This window comes from Misgurnus anguillicaudatus, chromosome 7 (genome assembly GCF_027580225.2).
Source record: "Misgurnus anguillicaudatus chromosome 7, ASM2758022v2, whole genome shotgun sequence".
In the NCBI taxonomy this organism is placed as follows: domain Eukaryota; kingdom Metazoa; phylum Chordata; class Actinopteri; order Cypriniformes; family Cobitidae; genus Misgurnus; species Misgurnus anguillicaudatus.
The window spans coordinates 35804054-35825166 of record NC_073343.2 but is presented as its reverse complement, the minus strand read 5'-3'; the positions used below and the strand labels follow the sequence as shown (position 1 = coordinate 35825166).

The 21113-nt window shown below is 37.2% G+C and overlaps 3 protein-coding genes across 6 annotated transcripts; 1 reads left to right on the top strand and 2 right to left on the bottom strand.

Annotated features, from left to right (window-relative positions):
- Window positions 1-414: 414 nt before the first annotated feature.
- On the bottom strand, window positions 415-6527 carry atxn3 (ataxin 3). Of its 2 annotated transcripts, none has more exons than XM_055171826.2 (11): window positions 6374-6527; window positions 5694-5858; window positions 5547-5591; window positions 5115-5200; window positions 4965-5031; window positions 4786-4873; window positions 4503-4623; window positions 3653-3819; window positions 2603-2732; window positions 2214-2263; window positions 415-1371 (listed from the first exon to the last, which is right to left on the bottom strand). In XM_055171826.2, the coding sequence occupies exons 1-11, from the start codon at window positions 6395-6397 to the stop codon at window positions 1334-1336; spliced, it is 981 nt and encodes a 326-aa protein (XP_055027801.2). In that variant the 5' UTR covers window positions 6398-6527; the 3' UTR covers window positions 415-1333. The 2 variants fall into 2 exon arrangements, with proteins under 2 accessions (XP_055027801.2, XP_055027802.2); XM_055171827.2 differs by lacking the exon at window positions 6374-6527 and adding an exon at window positions 6270-6296.
- On the top strand, window positions 6455-14889 carry LOC129417267 (gamma-aminobutyric acid receptor subunit rho-1). 2 transcript variants are annotated; one of them, XM_055171817.2, is made up of 11 exons: window positions 6455-6524; window positions 7587-7646; window positions 8601-8648; window positions 8885-8991; window positions 10093-10160; window positions 10821-11044; window positions 11171-11253; window positions 11338-11478; window positions 11652-11804; window positions 13559-13755; window positions 14010-14889. In XM_055171817.2, exons 4-11 carry the CDS (start codon window positions 8910-8912, stop codon window positions 14304-14306), a joined length of 1245 nt encoding a protein of 414 aa, XP_055027792.1. In that variant the 5' UTR covers window positions 6455-6524; window positions 7587-7646; window positions 8601-8648; window positions 8885-8909; the 3' UTR covers window positions 14307-14889. The 2 variants fall into 2 exon arrangements, with proteins under 2 accessions (XP_055027792.1, XP_055027790.2); XM_055171815.2 differs by lacking the exon at window positions 6455-6524 and having other exon boundaries at window positions 6616-7646.
- A 1879-nt stretch (window positions 14890-16768) lies between these two features.
- On the bottom strand, window positions 16769-20733 carry fam98b (family with sequence similarity 98 member B). 2 transcript variants are annotated; one of them, XM_055171824.2, is made up of 8 exons: window positions 20574-20733; window positions 20089-20237; window positions 19653-19781; window positions 19252-19427; window positions 18882-18962; window positions 17909-18025; window positions 17525-17692; window positions 16769-17426 (listed from the first exon to the last, which is right to left on the bottom strand). In XM_055171824.2, the coding sequence occupies exons 1-8, from the start codon at window positions 20609-20611 to the stop codon at window positions 17211-17213; spliced, it is 1074 nt and encodes a 357-aa protein (XP_055027799.2). In that variant the 5' UTR covers window positions 20612-20733; the 3' UTR covers window positions 16769-17210. The 2 variants fall into 2 exon arrangements, with proteins under 2 accessions (XP_055027799.2, XP_055027800.2); XM_055171825.2 differs by having other exon boundaries at window positions 19653-19778.
- Window positions 20734-21113: the final 380 nt, after the last annotated feature.

Here is a 21113-nt window from a genome sequence, read left to right as displayed (position 1 = left end):
AAGGATACAATGAATAGGTAGCTAACTCTTAAGGATCTGCAATGCTAACGCAATTCTGTACCACTGAACCAGTGGTGTAGTGAAGGGTATACGCTGGTATAAGGAGTATACCCACTTCTTTAAAAGATGGCATGGGGTATACTCACTTCTACTTTAAAAAACGGGGGCATGAATTAAGTATACCCACTTCTCCAGGCACCACTGCACTGAACTAGGCTACAGACAAAAAAACAAACTCACAATCTGACCTCTGTGTTAACACACAAACATCACAACTAATATGACACATTTATACAATCATTTGTTGACAGATTATCTTTAGTCTCTTTAGAACTTTCGAGATGTTTTCATAACTCTGGCATCAATCGCAACAGACAGGTGTACGAATGAATTTTAGGAGAAAAAGAAAAACCCTTCAAGGGAAAAAGCAAAAGTTTTTATTTAAGAATCAAAAAAATACCACAAACGGTTGTATAATTGGTGCATGATTACTAAAAAAAAAAATTCTAAATGTTAAGAGAGAAAATATATTAAAACTTCAGCACTGTTCCATCACCAAACATCAGAAATCATCAATAAAAATCACAATACTGTGTCAAACAAAGACAAATGTGTGACAAAATCAACAATGAAAAGATAAACAATTGAATCTCTGAATCTGCACTGGACACTTGTGATGATTATGATGATGACGACATGATACACACACACACACACACACACACACACACACACACACACACACACACGCAGTACATATGTGGGAGAATAACTCACTTTTTTGTGTTATTGTTTTAAACACAGACAGTCAATAAGGCCAGTAGAGATTCTGCCCTCTCTTCTCTCTAAAGGGGGCAAAAGGATTTCTTTATTTCTTAAAAATGTGGCCAGCGTTCATCTTTATGCATCTGTACAGAATGAAACACACATCGTTCCTCTCTCTAAATAACATCAGATCACAGTTAAGCCACGAGACCAACAGATGAGCAATTCACTACAATCCTCAGAGGAAAGCTGGAGAGTCCAGTGCACCCAGAAAACTGCAAAGGTCCCAAAATGCTGCTCCTCTCGCAAGAGCAACGTCAGCTTCATAAGTCTCCGCTTTAATCTCCGTCCATCTACTGCGTTCTCATGGTGAACTTCAGGGAGAAAAACAGACTGAAGGCCATAACATCATATGTGTCTGAAGAAGAGGAATGTACCAGGGTAAACACTTTGACCTCATTTAAATCATAGAGGTAAAGGAAAGCTACACTAATGTCCTTATATTAAGATAGTAGACATCATCCTGGGGTCCTGCTGATTCCCATAAACCCAGAAACATCTCTGGCTCTCACTGGCTCGGGCTGGCTTTGGTCCCACTGTCCTCCCCTAACAACAAAACAACACATTTACATATGTTTTTATACATGAAACTAACCTACAAAGAGCATAATACTTTTCTTGAAAACACTGCTGATGACGAGAGATTGTGTGCACGAGCAGCAGAGTGTGTGTGTGAAGATATACATATACACATCATATCATTACACTTGGACTGAATGCAATGAATGGACAACATTTAACACTCCTGCACCTTTCAAAGAAGATTTATGTAAATAATTTAGTTCACTTGTTGATTGCTATCAGGATGTGAAACGATTTTCAAAGAGCAAGAGTTTCATGGATAAAGTCACATACCCCGCCTTTAATCATTAACAGCTTTTTAAATATAAAATGTGATTTGTAAAAAATCAACTCCAATAAGAATGATGGCATAAATATAAGTAGATACTGTGTACTCATGCGTGCATCTGTGTTATTTCATAGTTTGCCATTTAAAAAGTCAAAATAAAAGAAAAGTATCAAATATTTATGCCCTAAAAACTAAAGTAAGTTTCTTATTATGCTCTTGCATCACATACTGTATACAAGTGAATCTATAAAATGATACTTCAGTGATTTTACTTCATGAAAATTGCATAGACTACATCATTTTTCTTTAATATTTGTGAGGATTTATAAAAGCATTGCATTGACTCACAACAACACCCTTCAGTCACGACTTAGAGTATTACACGATACAGCACAGCCTTATTCATGTACCTTATTTCTTACTTATAAAACAATATTGAGTTTATGTGAGATTCTGAAGTGTGAATGATAAATCTGCTAAGATGTTGATTTTGATTGATTGATTGTTATGGTGTCTGAACAACAGAATAAAGTCTTACCCGCAGGCTTACTGTCATGAGTGCTGGATTGAGTTTGTTGTTGCGACTGTCTGTGTGAAGATAATACAATAATATTAGAATTAATAATAATGATGAAAACTGCTGAAGTCACACTCAAATCTGAAGGAATGATCTCTGCTATACATGCAGTTAAGACAAGCACATCTTATGGCAAGTGTTAGCTTTCTGAGACATTTTCATTATCAATCATGATCATTATTTATTCAACAGAAATATCAATAGATGTACACCCTTGGCCTCAGAAGCTTCTTTAAGGTGCTTGTCCACCACTAAATTTGAATTTGGGTTTTTGTACAATCGTGCAAATATATCCTGTATGTTAGTATTACATTTGTGGTACAAACAGCATGTAAAGTACAATAAAACACCTGTCAAAGTACGCCTGTCGTCTTCTGCGTAACTCATCCGCCGTCAGTGTCTCTTTCTCGCTACTTTCTGATTCACTGGATGCCACCATCACAGCATTCGTCTCACCTGAGCTTATGGGTTTGCTACTACCTATAAAACAAAAGTCAAAGAAGAGACAGACTGGGTGGATTGTGGGTAGCTAGACAAACTGAGCAGTGTGATGATGTACTGAACCATCATCTGAACCTCTTAGAAATCATCGATTATCTCTCTTTTCTGATTATTAAGCAAAGTGTGCTCACATTGTTTGCATTTAAACAGATGAATACACTGTGAAATGAATAGCACTTAACATAAAAGGTCTAAATCACATGAACTAAAGTAAGATTAACTACAGTCATACAGTATCACACAAAGTCAGACTGCATACAGTAGTCAACAATCTAGTTAACTAGTCTTTTAATGATAATACAATCATTTATCATCATTATTAAACAGCTAGTTCTGACCCTAACCGATTCTGATTGGTTTGAAGCTGTTGTAAAACACAAAAATTAACCACATATGTTTGCTGATTGGCCATTGGCTTGCACGCTTCTGACTGATGTCACACAACACTGCAACCAACAAGTGAACGAGTGGCGCATAAAAGACAGAACACAAAACCCAAAGAGTTAACAACAACAACAACAACACATACGTGAAAAAAGCACAACATTCAATTCATCAGTCACACTTAAATAAGGCCACGTAGATGTGCAGATGATTTCTGATATAATCCATTAGCCGCTTCCTTCCCCTTCAGCATGTTTCAACGTTGCTACCGTTTTAATTTCCCATTTTCATAATTTCTCTCGATTCTAGATTTTACTGTATAGGGACTCAAAGCACCCGAGCATAACCGCTGTTAAATATCACTGATCCCAAAATGTATTTTCACCTTCTGCGCTGGTATTACTAATGTTTTACACATGCCACAGATTTTATTACATTCAATAAGAAGCTACTTTCTCAAGTTCTTAATAGACTGCATGTTTTTATGAAAGAAAGAATGAGAGCTGTCATCATACCCTGCATGCTGAGTTGAATTGCTCTGCGTAGATCGGCCTCCTCGTCCTCAACCTCCATGTCCTGTCTGCTAAGAGCCAAAGCCTTCCTCAGTTCCTCCTCATCCTCATCCAGCAGAACTTCATCAGTGCTTTGTCCAGGATCTGAAACATGCTGCTCTACAGACATCCTGCACAACAGCACAAGAGAAACTCACACACGCTCATGTCACATCTATAATACATCAGCATATAACCCTAACTCACAATATTCCAGAACCAGAAATTCTGAATCTGAAAACAATAGATCTTGGTTTTAGACGGTTTACGAGTATGCACAGAAATACAGGAACTCCTATACCACATACAGATATACACAATAGATTTTAAATAAAGAAACTACTACTACTTGATTCATCTTTCCATCTTTGGTGTTCGTATGGATTTATGCTCTCTCAGATTTCTAGTCTTTAGACTGACATTCATCAATTTTATGTTTTGGAACCCACCAGGAGAATTTGACTGATGAGTGAAGCGTTTATTTCTGTATATGAACAGCAGCTGTATGCATGATTAGGAAATCTTTTCTATTTTTACTTTCAAAATAAAGAGGAATTTGCATTCCAGTTCTTAAAAAAAAAAAGTTCATTTAATTATTACAGCAAAAATTCGTACAAAATGTTAAATATGCCGTTTTCTATTCACTACGTGCGAGACTGTGTACTGTATATTGGACATTATTAAACAATTTTAGACTGATTTTAACCTTTGATATTAAAGCTTCACTCCAGCTAAGCACTGCCTGCATCTTCTAACATACCGGATGTTGTTATGATGATGATGATGATGATGCTTTGTGCAGATTGGCTCATACCTGTTGGCTTCATCCTCTCCGATAAGCTTTGGTCGCTGCTGCTGCTCGACTCGCATGATCCCCAAAATCTGATCAGCTTCACAATCCGGCAAATTTCCTCGGATCACAAATATGGAATATCCTAAGAAGAAATGCGAGTCAGTGTAAACACAGAGCTCTTTATGAGACTTCATCATGTATAGCTGCTGAAGATGCACAGTCAACTTTCACTTTAACAAACATATGGAATAAGAATCATGCTACACAAACAATGCCAAATCCTTTATCGTTTTTAAGACGTTACCTTCTTGCTGTAGTTGTGCTAAGAAAAGTGCCAAATAAGTGTCTGATATCAGCTCTGGTCCCGTTAGCAGTGAGTTTAAATTAAACCACTGCATTAAAAGAAAGAAACAAGCCAGTAAGCACCAGCTCATAGTCTCAATTTCTAAAAGTAAAGTCTGAAAGTCAATTGTAAACTCATACCTGCTGTCCCAGTTTACGTACTGTAAACCAATGCTCTTTATAGTTACATATAAACGCCTTTTCATTTCTGTGAACAAACAGGTTAAACGTAATTAAAACAGGTCAAGGTTTCTGAATAAAAAGACTGCTAATATTCTCTGATTTACTTACATTGGATTGATGCATAACTGCTGGTATTCTCTACTGTTGAACAGAACGATCTCCAATCCCCAAACACCCAGAGCATTACTGATCACCTGCAAAACACCCCAATACAGCCCATCATTACCGACCGCCTGAGAAATACCGCAACACATCCCACCATTTACTGATCGCCCAATGAAATACTGCAAAACACAGCCCATCATTGGACTTGATTATGTTAATATGGAAATATGACACAGATGACAGATGGTTAAAAGGTTGAATAATAAGGGGGCTTGTCTTTGTGAAAACAGCTGAAAATAAAAGCCATTAAGTAAGGTGTTTTTTGTAAACGTATAAATAGTCTTGACTTCTTGTTCATTTTTAAAAGCAAGAAAATGCTCATTTTATTGTTAATAATTCAACTGGAACTTAAGAAAGATGCCAAAAGTGCCTCACCTGAATAGAGAAGAAACCGCTATCATCCATGTTTCCAGACGGTTGCTGTAAATAGTGAAACAAATAATATGTAGTGTAAAAGGAGTGATATCAATTTGTGTGTGTGTGTGTGTGTGTGTGTGTGTGTGTGTGTGTGTGTGTGTGTACCTGAAGGAATGTTCTGTATTCTTCACTCTGAACGCCTCCTTCTGCCATCCTCATCCTCTCCTCTTCATCCAGCTGATGAGCGATAGACGACAGCTCCACAGGACTGAAATATTCACCCTGCAGAAGATTATTCAGACAGTGCTGTGCACACAGAGATCCCTCTTGCTAAAAGACACAACAGAAAAAACAACATCAAAGCTGTTTAAATATCTGTTCTAACATTAGGAACCCTCGTTACTCAAATTACAAATACCTGTAAATAAATGAATGAAGATGACAGAAAGAGTGCTATAATATTACATATTTATTACGATTAATGAAGTGTTTATTATTATAGCATAAGTTATTATGATTATTATTATGATATGCTGATAATAGTCTAAAGTAAAACAACAACAATCAGCTAAATTAGATCCCCCTTTAAATCAGGCTAGAGATTAATAAATAGCAAAGATAAATCAATTAAAATCTTTGACGTTAAATAAACAGCTGTGAAGCCCAAACTGATACATTTCACATTGTTGACAATCGATTAAAGTACTTAAAAACACTTCAGTAAAATAAAAGCAGACTGACACACTGATACATTTCTCTCATGAAACATGTCAATAACACAGATGAAATACAGAGATAATTTATAATAAAACAATAAATATAATTTAGTAAAAAGCGCTACTTACTTTTTCATGGAAAATAGACTCCATGTTTAAAAGTGTGAATACGGAACAGTCGAAAACAACGACACGTCAAAACATGTCAAAATAAAAGTCACGCTGCGAGACGATGGTAATAATAACAAAAGCAAGAAGGTTCTCGAGGCTGCGATGTATGGTGAATAATAACTACTAAATAATAACTATAATAACTACTCACGAACGATTGAAAAGGTTCCCATAACGTTATTTTTTAAGGTTTGTTTTTGGTTAGCCAGGAAAGTTTTCTTTACGGAAAAATAACGTTATTTTTAGGTTATAACAACGTTATGGAAACGTTATTTTATGGTATAAAAATAACCAAAAATAACCATTAAAGAACGTTGTGTATAAGTTATTTTTAGGTTATTTAAAAATAACCACCCTGCAACGTTATGGGAACGTTATTTTATGGTTGCAAAAAAAAAGATAACCAAAAACTAACGTTAGGGTAACGTTCTGTGTTTGCTGGGTCTCTATAGGCCACACAAGACATTTTTGCATTAAAAAAATGTCTTTTTATTTTGTCATATACTGGGATGGGTACATTATGAAAGAGTTTTTATTTTTATACGGTATGCAATTTTCTAAACTATTACTTTATATGTAATCTATTTAAGTTTCTGTGATTTTTTTGACCCTTGGCATGTATTAGGATTCACTGTGAGAACACATTTGCTTAATAATTTTATAAAAAAAATAACAGATTGGTTTGAACCCTACAGACAATAATTTTACCATTATTATTGCTAATCTTATGAAAAAATCTGCAATTTTCCATGCATTTCATAATACAGTTATTATATTCAACGTATAATTTGTCTGTCTGCACATCTTCCAGATGACTGACCTCAGTATGAGAGCACATGTAACATTAAGAGAATTGCTTTAGGGTGGTACATGGCTGTCAGAGCAACACTGGAGGATCAAAACTGTGCCATCTGATGCTCAGGGATTTATGGGTTTAGGCAAAATTGCTTTTCCCAGTGTGGAGATTAAGCTGTGTAGGATGTTGACGGGGTAGATCCCTGCATTCTTTCTTGGCTTCACTACTAAACAAATAATGTCCAGAGAGCGATGTTTGGTGGTTCGCATGGGTTTTAAAGTGTCCGGAAACTAAACATTGGGGTGTTTGTGCTATGAGCACCACCATGCAGCTGGAAACTTTACTTCTCTTGTTTGTTTGTATCGGTCTGGTGAGCACTGCAGGACAATTAACCCTTAAGAGAGGTCAGAAACTGAATACCTACAAGCAAAGCAGGTAATTTATACATATCACATTGATCAGCAATGATCATCTACTTCATTCGATATAAACCTTTAAACTTAAACATCTGACATTAAAATCAAACTCTGCAACTTCTAGCATCTTCTTTTAAAACTATTGTTGGCATGTTACAAAATGTTTGTTAAATATGTCAAAATGTGTCTTAACGCTCAGAATAAAATTTGGCATTGAGATTAAGCCAAAAATATACTTGAGTAGACTGTAATGTTACATGATAATGTGAATGTACTGCATGAAACGCTTTTCTTTTTATCATTATGGATTTATTAATGCTGTGTGAAGAATCATGGAGCTAACTGTCCATCCGATGAAATCCTTTAAAGCGCTCCATTTTGAGCACTTGGGTTGGGAAAGGGTTAATCAGATCTACACAAACTTAGATGATACCATTAGGTTTGGGGACCACCACCATTACAGCTCAACATTCGGTGGGCTCTTTAATTCTTCGTATCACTTTCACTTAATTAATAAACAGCAGTGTTACAGAGAGGTTCATACTGTAGGGTCTTTCTCCATCTGCCAATGATCCTACAACTCCTTTTTTAACTGACAGAGTCCTGTGGAAAGACAAATAATAGACAAACACTTTTGGTCTTTTTTTCTTCATCAGTCACTCACATTAACACATCATTAAACATCGCCACTTAGCAGGTGAATGCATTTCACAACAGAAGAGATCTCTACACCTGCTGCACTGTTCATGCTCGAGGAATATGAGCCAATTTATTGGATGAAAATCCTACGTATGATTGCTCTATTCATTTGGCATCACAACTTTTTTAACCCTACATTTCACACAATGTCAACAAGCACAAAAACGTTTAATTCAAACAAATTCATTTGTAAGATTTTGAGTAAAATGTAAGTCACGGCAATGCTGATCTTCAGGTGAACTCAATGAATGAAAACTTTTCTTTGTTTCTGCAGATTACAGAGAGAAACTATTGTGAATGGACCAAGTCAGAAGTCTGGCAGGTACAGTACATCAGAATTAAACACCTCTCTCCTATAATCTTAAAATCTTTGGTTGTTGTTTAAAAGACTTTTCTGCCTTAGTTGTTTAAATGTTTTGATTCATGGCCCATTTTGTGACTTAGACTCAGAAGAGCGTTATTGTTACTGTGCAAGTGTTATTAAGTACCTTTATATGAACTCTCAGATAGATTTCAAGACTGGTAGTTTTGGTTTTATTATTATTATCATCATTTCAGCCCAATCTTCAGAAGAAGTCCAGACATGACGAAATCTCCTATGACCAAATCCGAGCAGCTGTTGAGAATCGATGATCACGATTTCACGATGAGACCGGCGTTTGGAGGTCAGCACACAATCTCATCTGTAAACGTTTATGTGAGCGTGTACATCACAAAAGTTTTATGGCTCATCTTTGAAAGCCCAACATGGTTTAGCAGAATCTGTGAATCAGTGGATTTAGTTATACAGAGATCTCTGTTTTTGGTCTCTTTCTGTCAGAAGATGATAAAACATGGATAAAAAGGTGTTTTGGAGGCATGAAAGTAAATTTCTTCAACAAAAGTTTTTCCATTTCTTGGTCACCAAATCCAACCTCATACTACTAAACCTCAGGTGTACAATGACAATGAAATGAAATCAATGTAAATGTCATTCTTCAAAATGATAACTGTTATAATACAATATCAGAAGAAATAATTGATAGTTATGATTTGTTATGTCTTAATTGTGCAACCCTTTCAAAAATGTCTTATGTGTATTGATCCACAGTAGAATGAAGCATCATGGATGGATAAATGTGTGAATATCTAACTATTATAGACAGATGTACAGACAATATTCACCTCTCATATATAGACAGAATAGTATTGAATTACAACAAACTCTCTGTCTGTTAAAACTACATTTATAAAAACTTATAACATTAACACTTCTGTCACTTTTCATCAAATTTTAATGAGAACGGCAGCTTCTAGAGTTCATTTGAAGCAGAGATGTTTGTGAAAAATCATTAATCTAATATATTAATTAGATATTAATAGAGACAAATTAATAAGATATGAATGTCTACTGTATATTAACCCAATCTGTCTGTTTCAGTATTGAGCAGCAGTCATGTTAATGATGGGATCTTCATTATAACTGGATTCATGTCATTACTCTCATGAGCTCTCTTCATTTCAGTGCTGTGTTGTTGCATAAGGAACACGCGTGTCATGATGTCACAGACTGCAGATCTGTGATTGGTCATCTTGTGACCCATTTGTTTCCGACTGCGAATCAGAGCTAAAGAGGCCACAGATACAGAGGGCTTTTAAGTCCTTTCTGCTTATAAATTAAAACAACAGTCTGAGTGCTATATGATTTTCAAATAGAAAAAACAAACAAACAATGAAATGTAATGTTTAAAAATAATCATCATCATTTCTTTATGAACCACTTGCAGGACCTCCAATACCTGTAGGTGTAGACGTTCAGGTGGAAAGTCTTGATACCATCTCTGAAGTTGATATGGTGAGTTGAAATAATTCATCCATTCCCCAAATCCACTTGTCCTCGGCTGGACGACTGAAGTCTTTTCTAACATTCACACTCACTCATACCTGATAACAACATCAAGACTTTAGTTCATCTAAACTGTAGTGGAAAACCAAAGTAAACAGTGCTGAAAATGAGACAAGACTTTTAGGACTCGAACCATGCAGAAACCTTCTTATATTGTACTGTGTATACTTGTAGTAGCTACTCATCAGTAAAGGGTCAATGTTTGAAATCAGGACATGCTTCCTTCGTCCCATTGACTCGTGGGATAGCAGAATGTCACACTAGCATGTTAGGTCATCTGGGTTATTTTTCACCTACAAATGCTTCACAAATTGTATTAATCAAAACCTTAAAAATACGTTGGTATTAAAAAACTTTTTGCAAGTAGTCACATTTTTACATTCACACATTGGATTACACATCAACTTATATGACATACTGCAGGCCTAGTTTACATTTTGTGTAAAGAGACCAGAAAAGGTGGATTTTCCCAAGATGATGAATGTAATATGTTGCATATTGGTGCCTGCTTCACGGGACAGTGCGGCCCTTCTGCCCTCTCGATTTTCTTGATGAGTTTAAATGTTTTCAGTTGTGCATTTGAAATAACATTGCACGTCTCTCCCACAGGATTTTACTATGACGTTATATCTGAGACATTACTGGAAAGACGAGCGTTTGTCTTTCCCCAGCACCAACAATCAGAGCATGACGTTCGACAGCCGTCTGGTAAAGAAGATCTGGGTGCCCGACATGTTCTTTGTTCATTCCAAACGCTCTTTTATTCACGACACGACAACAGACAACGTGATGTTACGAGTTTATCCTGATGGAAATGTCCTGTACAGTCTCAGGTAATAATCTTTCGCTCGGTAGAAGAATAAAGCATGAATTAAATGAGTAGAGCAGAAGAGAAAACCACATGGACTGTTGTTTGTGAATATAACAGCGGTGTAATAAAGATGTGTGATGTGTTGTAGAGTCACCGTCACGGCCATGTGCAACATGGATCTGAGTCGATTTCCTCTGGATACACAGACGTGCTCTTTAGAGATCGAGAGCTGTATGTACGCAAACCACGACGATTTTTATTCTGTCATTTTTTATACTGAAGATGCAGCAGATGTGACGGAGGTTGTTTTTTTAGATGCGTACACCGACGATGACCTCATGCTGTACTGGAAGAAAGGCAACGAGTCTTTGAACACAGACGACCGAATTTCTCTTTCTCAGTTTCTCATCCAGAAGTTTCACACCACAACTAAACTTGCATTCTACAGCAGTACAGGTAACGCGTCATGTGACCCCTTAATCATCCAATCAGAACACGGCATACCAGCATCACCTCCACTCTGTCGTCTCTACGACAACATCTAGCACGCCAGATTTTAGGCACAAAAAGTTTCCATGCACTGAGACCCATCCGATGACAGCTCTTCAATTTGTGTGCTCTTTCTTTAGGCTGGTATAATCGTCTCTACATACATTTCACACTCCGTCGACACATCTTCTTCTTCCTGCTTCAGACGTATTTCCCAGCGACGCTCATGGTCATGTTGTCCTGGGTGTCTTTCTGGATTGATCGCAGGGCTGTGCCTGCCCGAGTTCCTCTGGGTGAGATCAACGCAATAAACACAAGTCTTGTCTGTGAAATATAAAGAGAATTTGAAAAAGAGTGTTTGTTATTGACATTTGAGTTATGCAGTTATTCATTAAGGGTTCATCTTGATGTTATATAACAAGAAGACCATAGAAACACTACATATCCACCATCCGTTTTAAAACTGCACCTATATTTCAATAAAACATTCAATTATAGTTACACTTCATCAAACAGTCCATTAATTATACCTGAATTCATTCTTACTTAAATATGAACCAAGGATGAGTTTCTCAACTTCAGTCCCCTCCCAGAATGTTTGAAATGTCTTCAGAATGAACAGAGCTGATGAGTTTAAGGAGACACATAAAGCATTCCGGGTGGGGGGCAATCACAAACGAATGAAGTCTCATCATGAAGTACAAAGTGACATGTTTCTTAGTTACACTGACCAAAATTGTAAATGCAGCTACACTCAAGGATCTAAGACTTGTTCTATTTGCTCAGAGGAACCGTTTTTCTCAGGTGTTGTTCACAAATCTGTCTGGAGAAGTGAGCACTTCTCCTCTGCCGAGATAATCCAGCCGCCTCCCACTGAGGGTGTGGCATGTCAAGATGCTGATCGGGCAGCATGATTGTTGCACGGGTGTGCCTTGTGCTGGCCACAATAAAAGGCCGCAGTTTTATCAAACAGCACAATGCCACAGATTTCGCAAGTTTTGAGGGAGCATGCAATTGGCATGCTGACTGCAGGTATGTCCACCAGACATGTTCATTTCTTTATCATAAGCCATCTCCAAAGGCATTTCAAAGAATTTTGCAGTAAATCCAACCGGCTTCATAACCGTAGACCACGTGTAACCACACCAGCCCAGGACCTTCACATCCAACATCTTCACCTCCAAGATCGTCTGAGACCAGCCACCCGGACAGCTGCTCCAACAATCGGTCTGCATAACCAAAGAATTTCTGCACAAACTGTCAGAAACTGCAGTTCATCATCATAACCAACTTGAGTAGGCAAATGCTTACATTCAATGGTGTGTTTTCGGGATGCTCTGGAGCGGCGTGTACGATGGTGTGTTCTAGTTCAATACCCACCAACATTCCACAATCAACTGCGTTACACCAGATACTGACTGAACGCCCCTAATACAGTAAAACTGCACATTTTAGAGTGGCCTTTTATTGTGGCCAGCCTGGGGCGCACCTGTGCAGTTGTCGTGCTGTCTGGTCAGCGTCTTGATATGCCACACCTGTAACATTTGAGAGAAATAGGCCTTTTGTGTAAAAAATGTCTTAGACCTTTAAGTTCAGCTCATGAAAAATAGGGGCAAAAACCAAAATGTTGTGTTTATAATTTTGTCGAGTGTATATGACTTAATATATTATCTACCTGTAGGCTACTATGATTAAAAATTGGATTTGATTGAATAAATTGTATTCAGATCGTTTTGGACAGTATGATTTATTTTACTGTATAGAAGCCAGACACTTTTGATTGTCTGTTTTGTTGAATGATATTTTATTAATTATTATTGGAATTCTTGTTTTGGGGTTTAGACTCTTTTATAAGCTCAACGAATCAGAGTCCTGTTGGACGCATTATGTTTTGATAACCTCACACCTAACCTGTCAAATGTCTTAAAATAATTACCAGAGCAACTTGTGTGATAACTGTGATAAGCGGAATAATTGCTACTGTATCTCTTTGCTGTTAGTCAGCTGTAAGAGTAAAAGTCAGAAATGAATTTGTTTGTTTGAACAGGCATCACAACAGTTCTTACGATGTCTACCATCATCACAGGAGTGAACGCCTCCATGCCCAGAGTGTCATACATCAAAGCTGTTGACATTTACCTGTGGGTCAGCTTCGTCTTCGTCTTCCTCTCTGTTATTGAGTACGCGGCTGTGAATTACCTCACAACGGTGCAGGAGCGCAAAGAGAGAAAACTCAGAAATCAAGTGAGATCACAGAAATGTACAAATAAGATCAAAGGTCATCTCTAATCGTGCCTCCTGGTTTCCTTTGCTCGCGTTTAAGCTTCACTCCTTTAGGATGCGAGGATGAATGATAATGATACACTTGTGTGTCTCGAGAAGAGCAAGGAAACGAGGAAGCATCGATTTGAGACTTAAGAATAAAGTCTTCCAGGAAAATCTTTGTTGCTACTTTCTTCAGTTCCTCTAACGGATGTCGTGTATGTTTAACATTACAGTTACCATGCACGTGTGGAATAGCTAACCCTGATGAAGATATTATGATGACCACGTGCTACAACGACGGGGACCCCAACACGATGGGAAGTTACGGGATGCCAGAGAACGGAGGCCGACCGGAGAGGATCGTGGCTCAGCTGACGCGGGCTGACAGTCAGAGGACGGGCCGAGTCAAATCCACTCGGGGTTACGTCAACATTTGGATAGACACTCACGCTATAGACAAATACTCTCGAGTGATCTTTCCTGGAGCTTACACGCTCTTCAACATCATCTACTGGTCAATCTATTCCTAACTACTATAACATCACTCCATCTGAAGAGATTATAAAGATATAAATACACAAGAACTATTATTAGAGAACATATCTCTGCCTTTATTTGATTCAGAACTCTTTTATATCTCTGTGTGTTGTATGCTTTTATTATGTAACAATGTCTAACCACCAATGTTTACAGAAATAAACAGCAATCAATTTCCAAATAAGTTGACTGATTTCAGGAAGATGTCACCCAGTCCCCCATCAAGCACTTTGGATTTTTCTCTTGACCGTATAATGATCAAATACAAGCTGCTTGAACATTAAACAATTCATCTGAACAGTTTTGAGGATCGGCTGTAGCAGTTTATCATCTTTTATTATTGGATACTAGTGACCTAATATACATACATAGTCAACATTTAAGTAGATCAAAACTATTCTAACTGTTAACTATTCATAAACGTTTTTAAACAAAACCCTTTTTTATCTTAGGACAACTTTGATGGATTTTTTATTCAATAAATGTTGATTTGTGTATATATTAGTTGTACATATCAACTGATGGGAATTCAGTCAAAAGTCTTTGGAAAATTTTCTTATTTAGAATAAAGAGCATTTCAAAAGTCCTTGTTTCAGGTTGCTTCAAGTTTCATTTCTTGGTTTCATCATCACATAATCTAGAGTAGATTCATTCACTGTGATGTTATAAAGGGAAAATACATTTTAATCTCTTGACCTTATATTTATACATAGTTAAATATACAGTGGCAAGAAAAAAGTATGTGAACCTTTTGGAATTTCATAGTTTTCTGAATACATTTGTCATAAAATGTGATCTGATCTTCATCTAAGTCAAGGTTATTGACAAACATTATGGGTAATTTTCCCAGGCAGGGCTTATCCAAGTTCCAGAATAAAATGCATGTTTGAGCTGCTTTAATTTAAAAACACCTTGTCCTGTTTTACTTTCACATATTTTGTTGACATTGTTTTGTCTTAAGATGCACACAAGTGGTGTTTTTGTAAGGTATGTTTGTAAAAACTTCTTAAATGACCCAATATTAATACGGCCTAGTCCTGGATTAACCCAAACCCTTTCCAGGAAACCTCCCAATGTGTCTAAAAATAATCACACAAAAAAACCCTGATCTTTCATGTCTTTATTGAACACACTCATTCAACATTTAAAAGTTAATGAACCCTTAGCATTAATAACTGGTTGACTGGCAGCAATAACCTCAACCAGGCGCTTACTTTAGCTGTGGATCAGATCTGCACATCATTGAGGAGGAATTTTATCTAATTCTTCCTGGAAGAACTGCTTTATCTCTGTCATCATGTGTTTGTCACTTCTTCAAGTCAATCCATAGCATCTCTATTGGGTTGAGGTTTGGGTCTGACTCCAAAAAGCAGATTTAGTTTTTCTGAAGCCATTCTGTTGTGGACTTGCTGCTGTGTTTAGGGTCGTTGTCCAGTTGCATCACCCATCTTCTACACAGTTTCAGCTGACGTACAGACATTTTCACATTATCCTGAAGAATTGTCTGATATATTTGGGAATTCATCTTCCCCTCAATGATGGCCAGGCCTCGATGCAGCAAAGCAGGCCCAAATCATGTTTCCTCCACCATACTTTACAGTTGGGATGATGTTTTCATGATGATAGGCCGTGCCCTTTCTACACTAGATCTAGCGCTGTCTGGTTTTACCAAATAGTTCAATCTTAGTTTCATCAAATCCGCAAAACATTTTGCTAATAAACCTGTTGAGGTTCAATCAGGTCTTTTGCAAACTTCAGGCGTGCAGCAATGTTGTTTTTAGTAAGCAGTGACTTCACTCATGGTGTCCTGCTGTGGATTCCCTGCTTGTTCAGTGTTTTACAGATTGTAGACTCATGAACAGAGATGTTAGCAAGTGCCAAGTTCCAAAGAACTTCCAGCTTTATGTAAAGCAACAATTCTTGATCATAGCTCCTCTGAAAGCTCTTTTTGACAAGGCATGGCTCACATAAGCGTCTTCTTCTAGTGCAGAGCAAACTCCAAAAGTTTGAGGGGTTTTTATATCATTAAAGTAGCTGTAGTCCACACCTCCAAACGTATTATCTTAACCTGACCCCAATTAGCTTTTTTGAGGTCATTAACTCAAGGGTTCACATACTTTTCCACGAGCAGCGTGAGGTTTTTTTGGATGTTCTCAAAGACGTGAAAGATCAGAATTATTTTGTGTTATTATTTTTAGACACATTATGTTAGGAATCAATCTTTGTTCTTCACAGATTCAGAAAACAACTATTTGGATGAAATGACTCTTTTGTTTTGTTAGACATGAATCAATGACTCTTACACATCAGATATCAGAATGATGCGTGTGTATTCAATATTTACTTATGGCGTCACGTTCAGATGCTTTGTTGTTGTTGTAAATTGTATAATTCTTATAGATATATTATTACTGTAACACAAATTAAACTGATAGAAAGAATCAATAAAACATGATGGAGTTTATGTCATATATAATTAGCTGTATGATATTTCCCTATTAAGACATCCACGTAAACATAATCATGTGTATTAGTTGTGTGTTACTGATCAAAGATTTTACATTTTAGGGAGACATTTCTGTTGTGGGGCTTTGACTAAAAACTTTACTTTCACTCCTGTAGCGTCCAGTGTTTAAAAAAAGCCCAAAAATTATCTTGAGATTTTGAATGAGTTTCTGTATTCTGTATAAATGTTCACCCACATTAAAAACCACCATAAAGAGTGCACACAAATTTCTTCAGATCAGATCATAAGCTAGAGACTAATGTAACCCATTTAAAAAACATGATACAGTTTGCTATGATGTGTATAAAAAGTATCTGTGAATTACACTAACAAGTCATAAAAACATTCAATCACACGTTCCTAACAACACTGTATTATTATTGAAACACTTTCAGTGGTAGTAATGTCCTTTTCTTCCTGTTCTCCAGTTGCCTTGTGTCCATTGACCTCTGGATCCACCTGAATTCCAACTCCCTCCTCCTCCTCTTCCTCCTCTGCCACCCCGGTTTCCTCCATCAGCTCTCTTCTGCCAGGCGGGCATCTCAGGCAAAGGAGCGTCAATCTCAGACGGTCTTCCGCCGCGATCAGGAACGGCTCCCATCCGAATCTAATTATTCAGTTAAATACATTAAATCAGCACTTGAAATGAACCCCAAAGATCACCAAGATTAAAAGATCAATGTAGTTTCAGTGAACTCAACGTACTTTGTTAACCGCGCAGGTGGTTTTCTCTCTGCACGAGCCACTGCTAGTTTTCACCACGTTACAGACGTCATCTCGGGCAGCGAGCAGATGAGCCAGAGTTACTGATGACTTTAATGCTAATGAATATCTCTTTGACTGATACGCCTTGGCCATTCGATCAATTTTCACCTAAAGAAAAACATCATTGCATAAGATGAACTGAAACACAAATAAAGATGGATACAAACAGCTTAAATCTGACACACTTCACTTTTAAACCTCCTTCAAACATGAGGTGTCATTTTAATGCTTCATGTTTGACGTTACGGACCATAACTCTACTGTGATCAATGATGTTTATGTTTGTTCTGTGGAGTAAATGTGATGGTGTTTAAGTCCACGTGCCTTCGCTCTGTCAGACCAACTAAAGGACTGTACGGTGACATCCAGACGCTTGATAAGCATACGACGTCTACACTCATAATCTGCTGACAGAACACCGTTTATCTCCTCCAGCTTATTCTGATGAAAAAACACACACAGGATACTTGACATGGATAGCAACACATTTTCATAAACATTCTACTTATAAAGATGGGGGGGGGAATCCAACTACTCTCTGTAATGTTTGCTCATTTATGGGATGTGGGTTAAAGTAATGTGGTCAACCAAACACTAAAACAAGCATTCACATCATTTACTCAACCTCACACCATTCCAGACGTTTCTGACTTCTTTCGTCAGCTAACAATGATTTTCAATAAAATAAGCCTTCCCTGTAGGTTTATGTCATACATGTAATATGTGGTAAGTGCCACAGGGATGATGTATTTTTGTAGGCCAACCGCAGAAGTTACCAGAACACTGCTGAATTTTTAAGTCTAAATGCATTTAGTAGAAAAAAAACTTATTTAGACTTTAAAATTCATAAAGGTGCTTGCTGTTCATCTGTGAAGACTCTCTTCTCTGTTAAACACAGAGCTTATTTTTTGCAATAATTTAAAAGTCTATTGGAAAAATGAATTGGCTTTTCGCTAACTTCCAAGGGTTGGTCTGCAAAAATGTGTCATCCGGCAGGACTTTATAGCACCAACATTCATCAGAAATCATTCAAACAGCTCCAGTGGGTTAATATATCTATCTTCTTAAAAAAAAAAGGGTAGTTGTGTGTCATAAAAGGATTTAATATTTAAAACTTGTAAAAGGAGTCAAATTCAATTTTAAATAAACAAATTATATTGATCCACAGCAAAAAATATTACTTTGTGTCCTGAAGAACGTCATATACATCTGGGTTGACATGAAAATGAGTAAAAAATAAAAAGAGACAGGTTTCTTTGAATTCCATTAAAATTTTGAGAAAACAATGAGATCTCACCCATTTCTCAACATCAAGTGAACACTTGAATGCAGGATTTCCAATGTGTGTTTCTGGAAGTTTCTTGAGTAAAACACACACCTGAGAAAATAAAGGTACAACTACTGTTTTAATGCATCTAACACTGATGTATACGTTTGAAAACTCTTAAAAAGCAAACATTACTTGAACAAATCCGATACAGCAGAAGTTTAGACATGAGAAAAAGCAGAAGATACGTGAATTTATCATTTACACAGAGCCGAGTGTGCTCTTCTTTTAGTTCATCATCACTAATTAAAGTGCTTCAATCGTTCAATGACGGTCTTTGTTTAAATATGATTTAATATGGATTCATTCAAAGAAATCTTTGTGAGGTAAGAAACAGCACCTCTTTCTCTATGGCAGTAAGCGTATCTCTGGCCTCTTGTCGTTTGGGATCGGGTAGATTCAGAGTTTTACAAATCATTCGGAGATCCTGGAGAGAGGCGTCCAACTCCACATCTGTGTCAGTCGCTGCTTTACAGGCCACCATCTCAGCAGCTTGAAGCTCAGAGCCCAAAAACACTAAATGATAAAACACACAAACGCCACTCGATACACTGAACATCATCAACAGTAAACCATCATCTGCTTCTCCTGGAAGAACAATACAACAGATTAGATACAACTGCTCTGTGAGGATGAGCTGTCAAGCTGAATGAGGTGTCTTCCAAAATGTGTCCAGGAACAGAGCTGGGTAATGGTGTCATAGGGCAAACGGCTCTTTAGTTACAACCGAAATTAACTTACAAAGGATCTTCAAATGGTGCTTTGTGTCTTTTGCATCCCCGTTTATTAACCCCGAGACGACGTCTTTATACGGACAGCAGAACTCTGTCAGCAGTCTGTTGAGCTCCAGCAAACATCTGTCAGGATCTTCTGGACACAAACACAACAATACAAACATTACACAAATATCAGGAAGTCTTCAAATGTTTTAGAAATGTGTATGTTTGCCTTTCCTGATAAACTAATGACACATGTTTTCCAGTCAATTAAGTCTATAACTGACATGAGCTACAGATAGTGAACAACGACAATGATGATGATGATGATGAGAGGAGGTTCTTTCTCTCTCTCTCTCACTCACACACACACACACACACACACACACACACACACACACACACACACACACGCACACACACACACACACACACACACAATACCGTCTATATATGCTTACCTGTGATCAGAGATTCTTCTGCAGGTCTATCAGTGATTTGGGCGAGTCGGGTTGATAGATGCAGTAGAAGATTGATATATTCAGATGAACTGAAGCCTCGCTCACATGCAGCTAACAGAGACTCCTCATCTGACAGCGGCCCATCATATCTAAACATCAAAACTGCGTTTTAAACATCATATAATCACTGACAGACAGAAACCTTCATATTAAATAGGATTCATAATAATTTTTTATCTTTAACCACTTAAATATTAAACATTGTGTGGTCAAACGCTGAAAAGAAAACATTGTAGGCTATTATATATTGGAAAAAATCTTTCAGTTCTTTATTTAGATATCTTCACGTATGTATTACTATATGGATTTTTAAAAACTATATTTCTTGATCATCATTATCACAGAAATGTGTGAGTGTTTCTGTTGTGTTATTGAATCAAAATGTTTTAAATGAAATATGAACACGTGACTGATCAACCACTTACCCAACCTGATCCAGAATATCCAGTACATCGCTCTCCATCTTAAATAAACGCACAATATTATGAATTCATTGATTAATCTGAGAGGACTTCATTGGCACGTTCATCCGTAGTGGTCCGTCGCTCAAACGAGACCGTGAAGAAACGACACCAAAAGAAAGGTTCCGCCAACACCCCCCCCCAAAATAATCACGAGCTTTGAACGATTAAACAAGATGTACGTGTGTTAATTTCACGCCGTTCATATTTTAAATTAGGTTAAAATATTTACATTCTGATTATCTTATTTAAATATTTATGGAATGTTTATTGTTGCGGATTTGGCGAATATCGTGCTTAACTTACTTGAATGTGTTTACTGGTCGATACGGCTGACGCACAAGTGGACGTAAATATGATTTAAGATGTGTTCACTAACATCAGTTTTACAGTAAACACACATAAACTGTGACCGTACTCAGATTCCCAGACAAGCGGCTCACTGGCGCTCCCAAATTATGGAGAAAAATATGGGGATATTTTGGGGATATTTCATCTTCATTT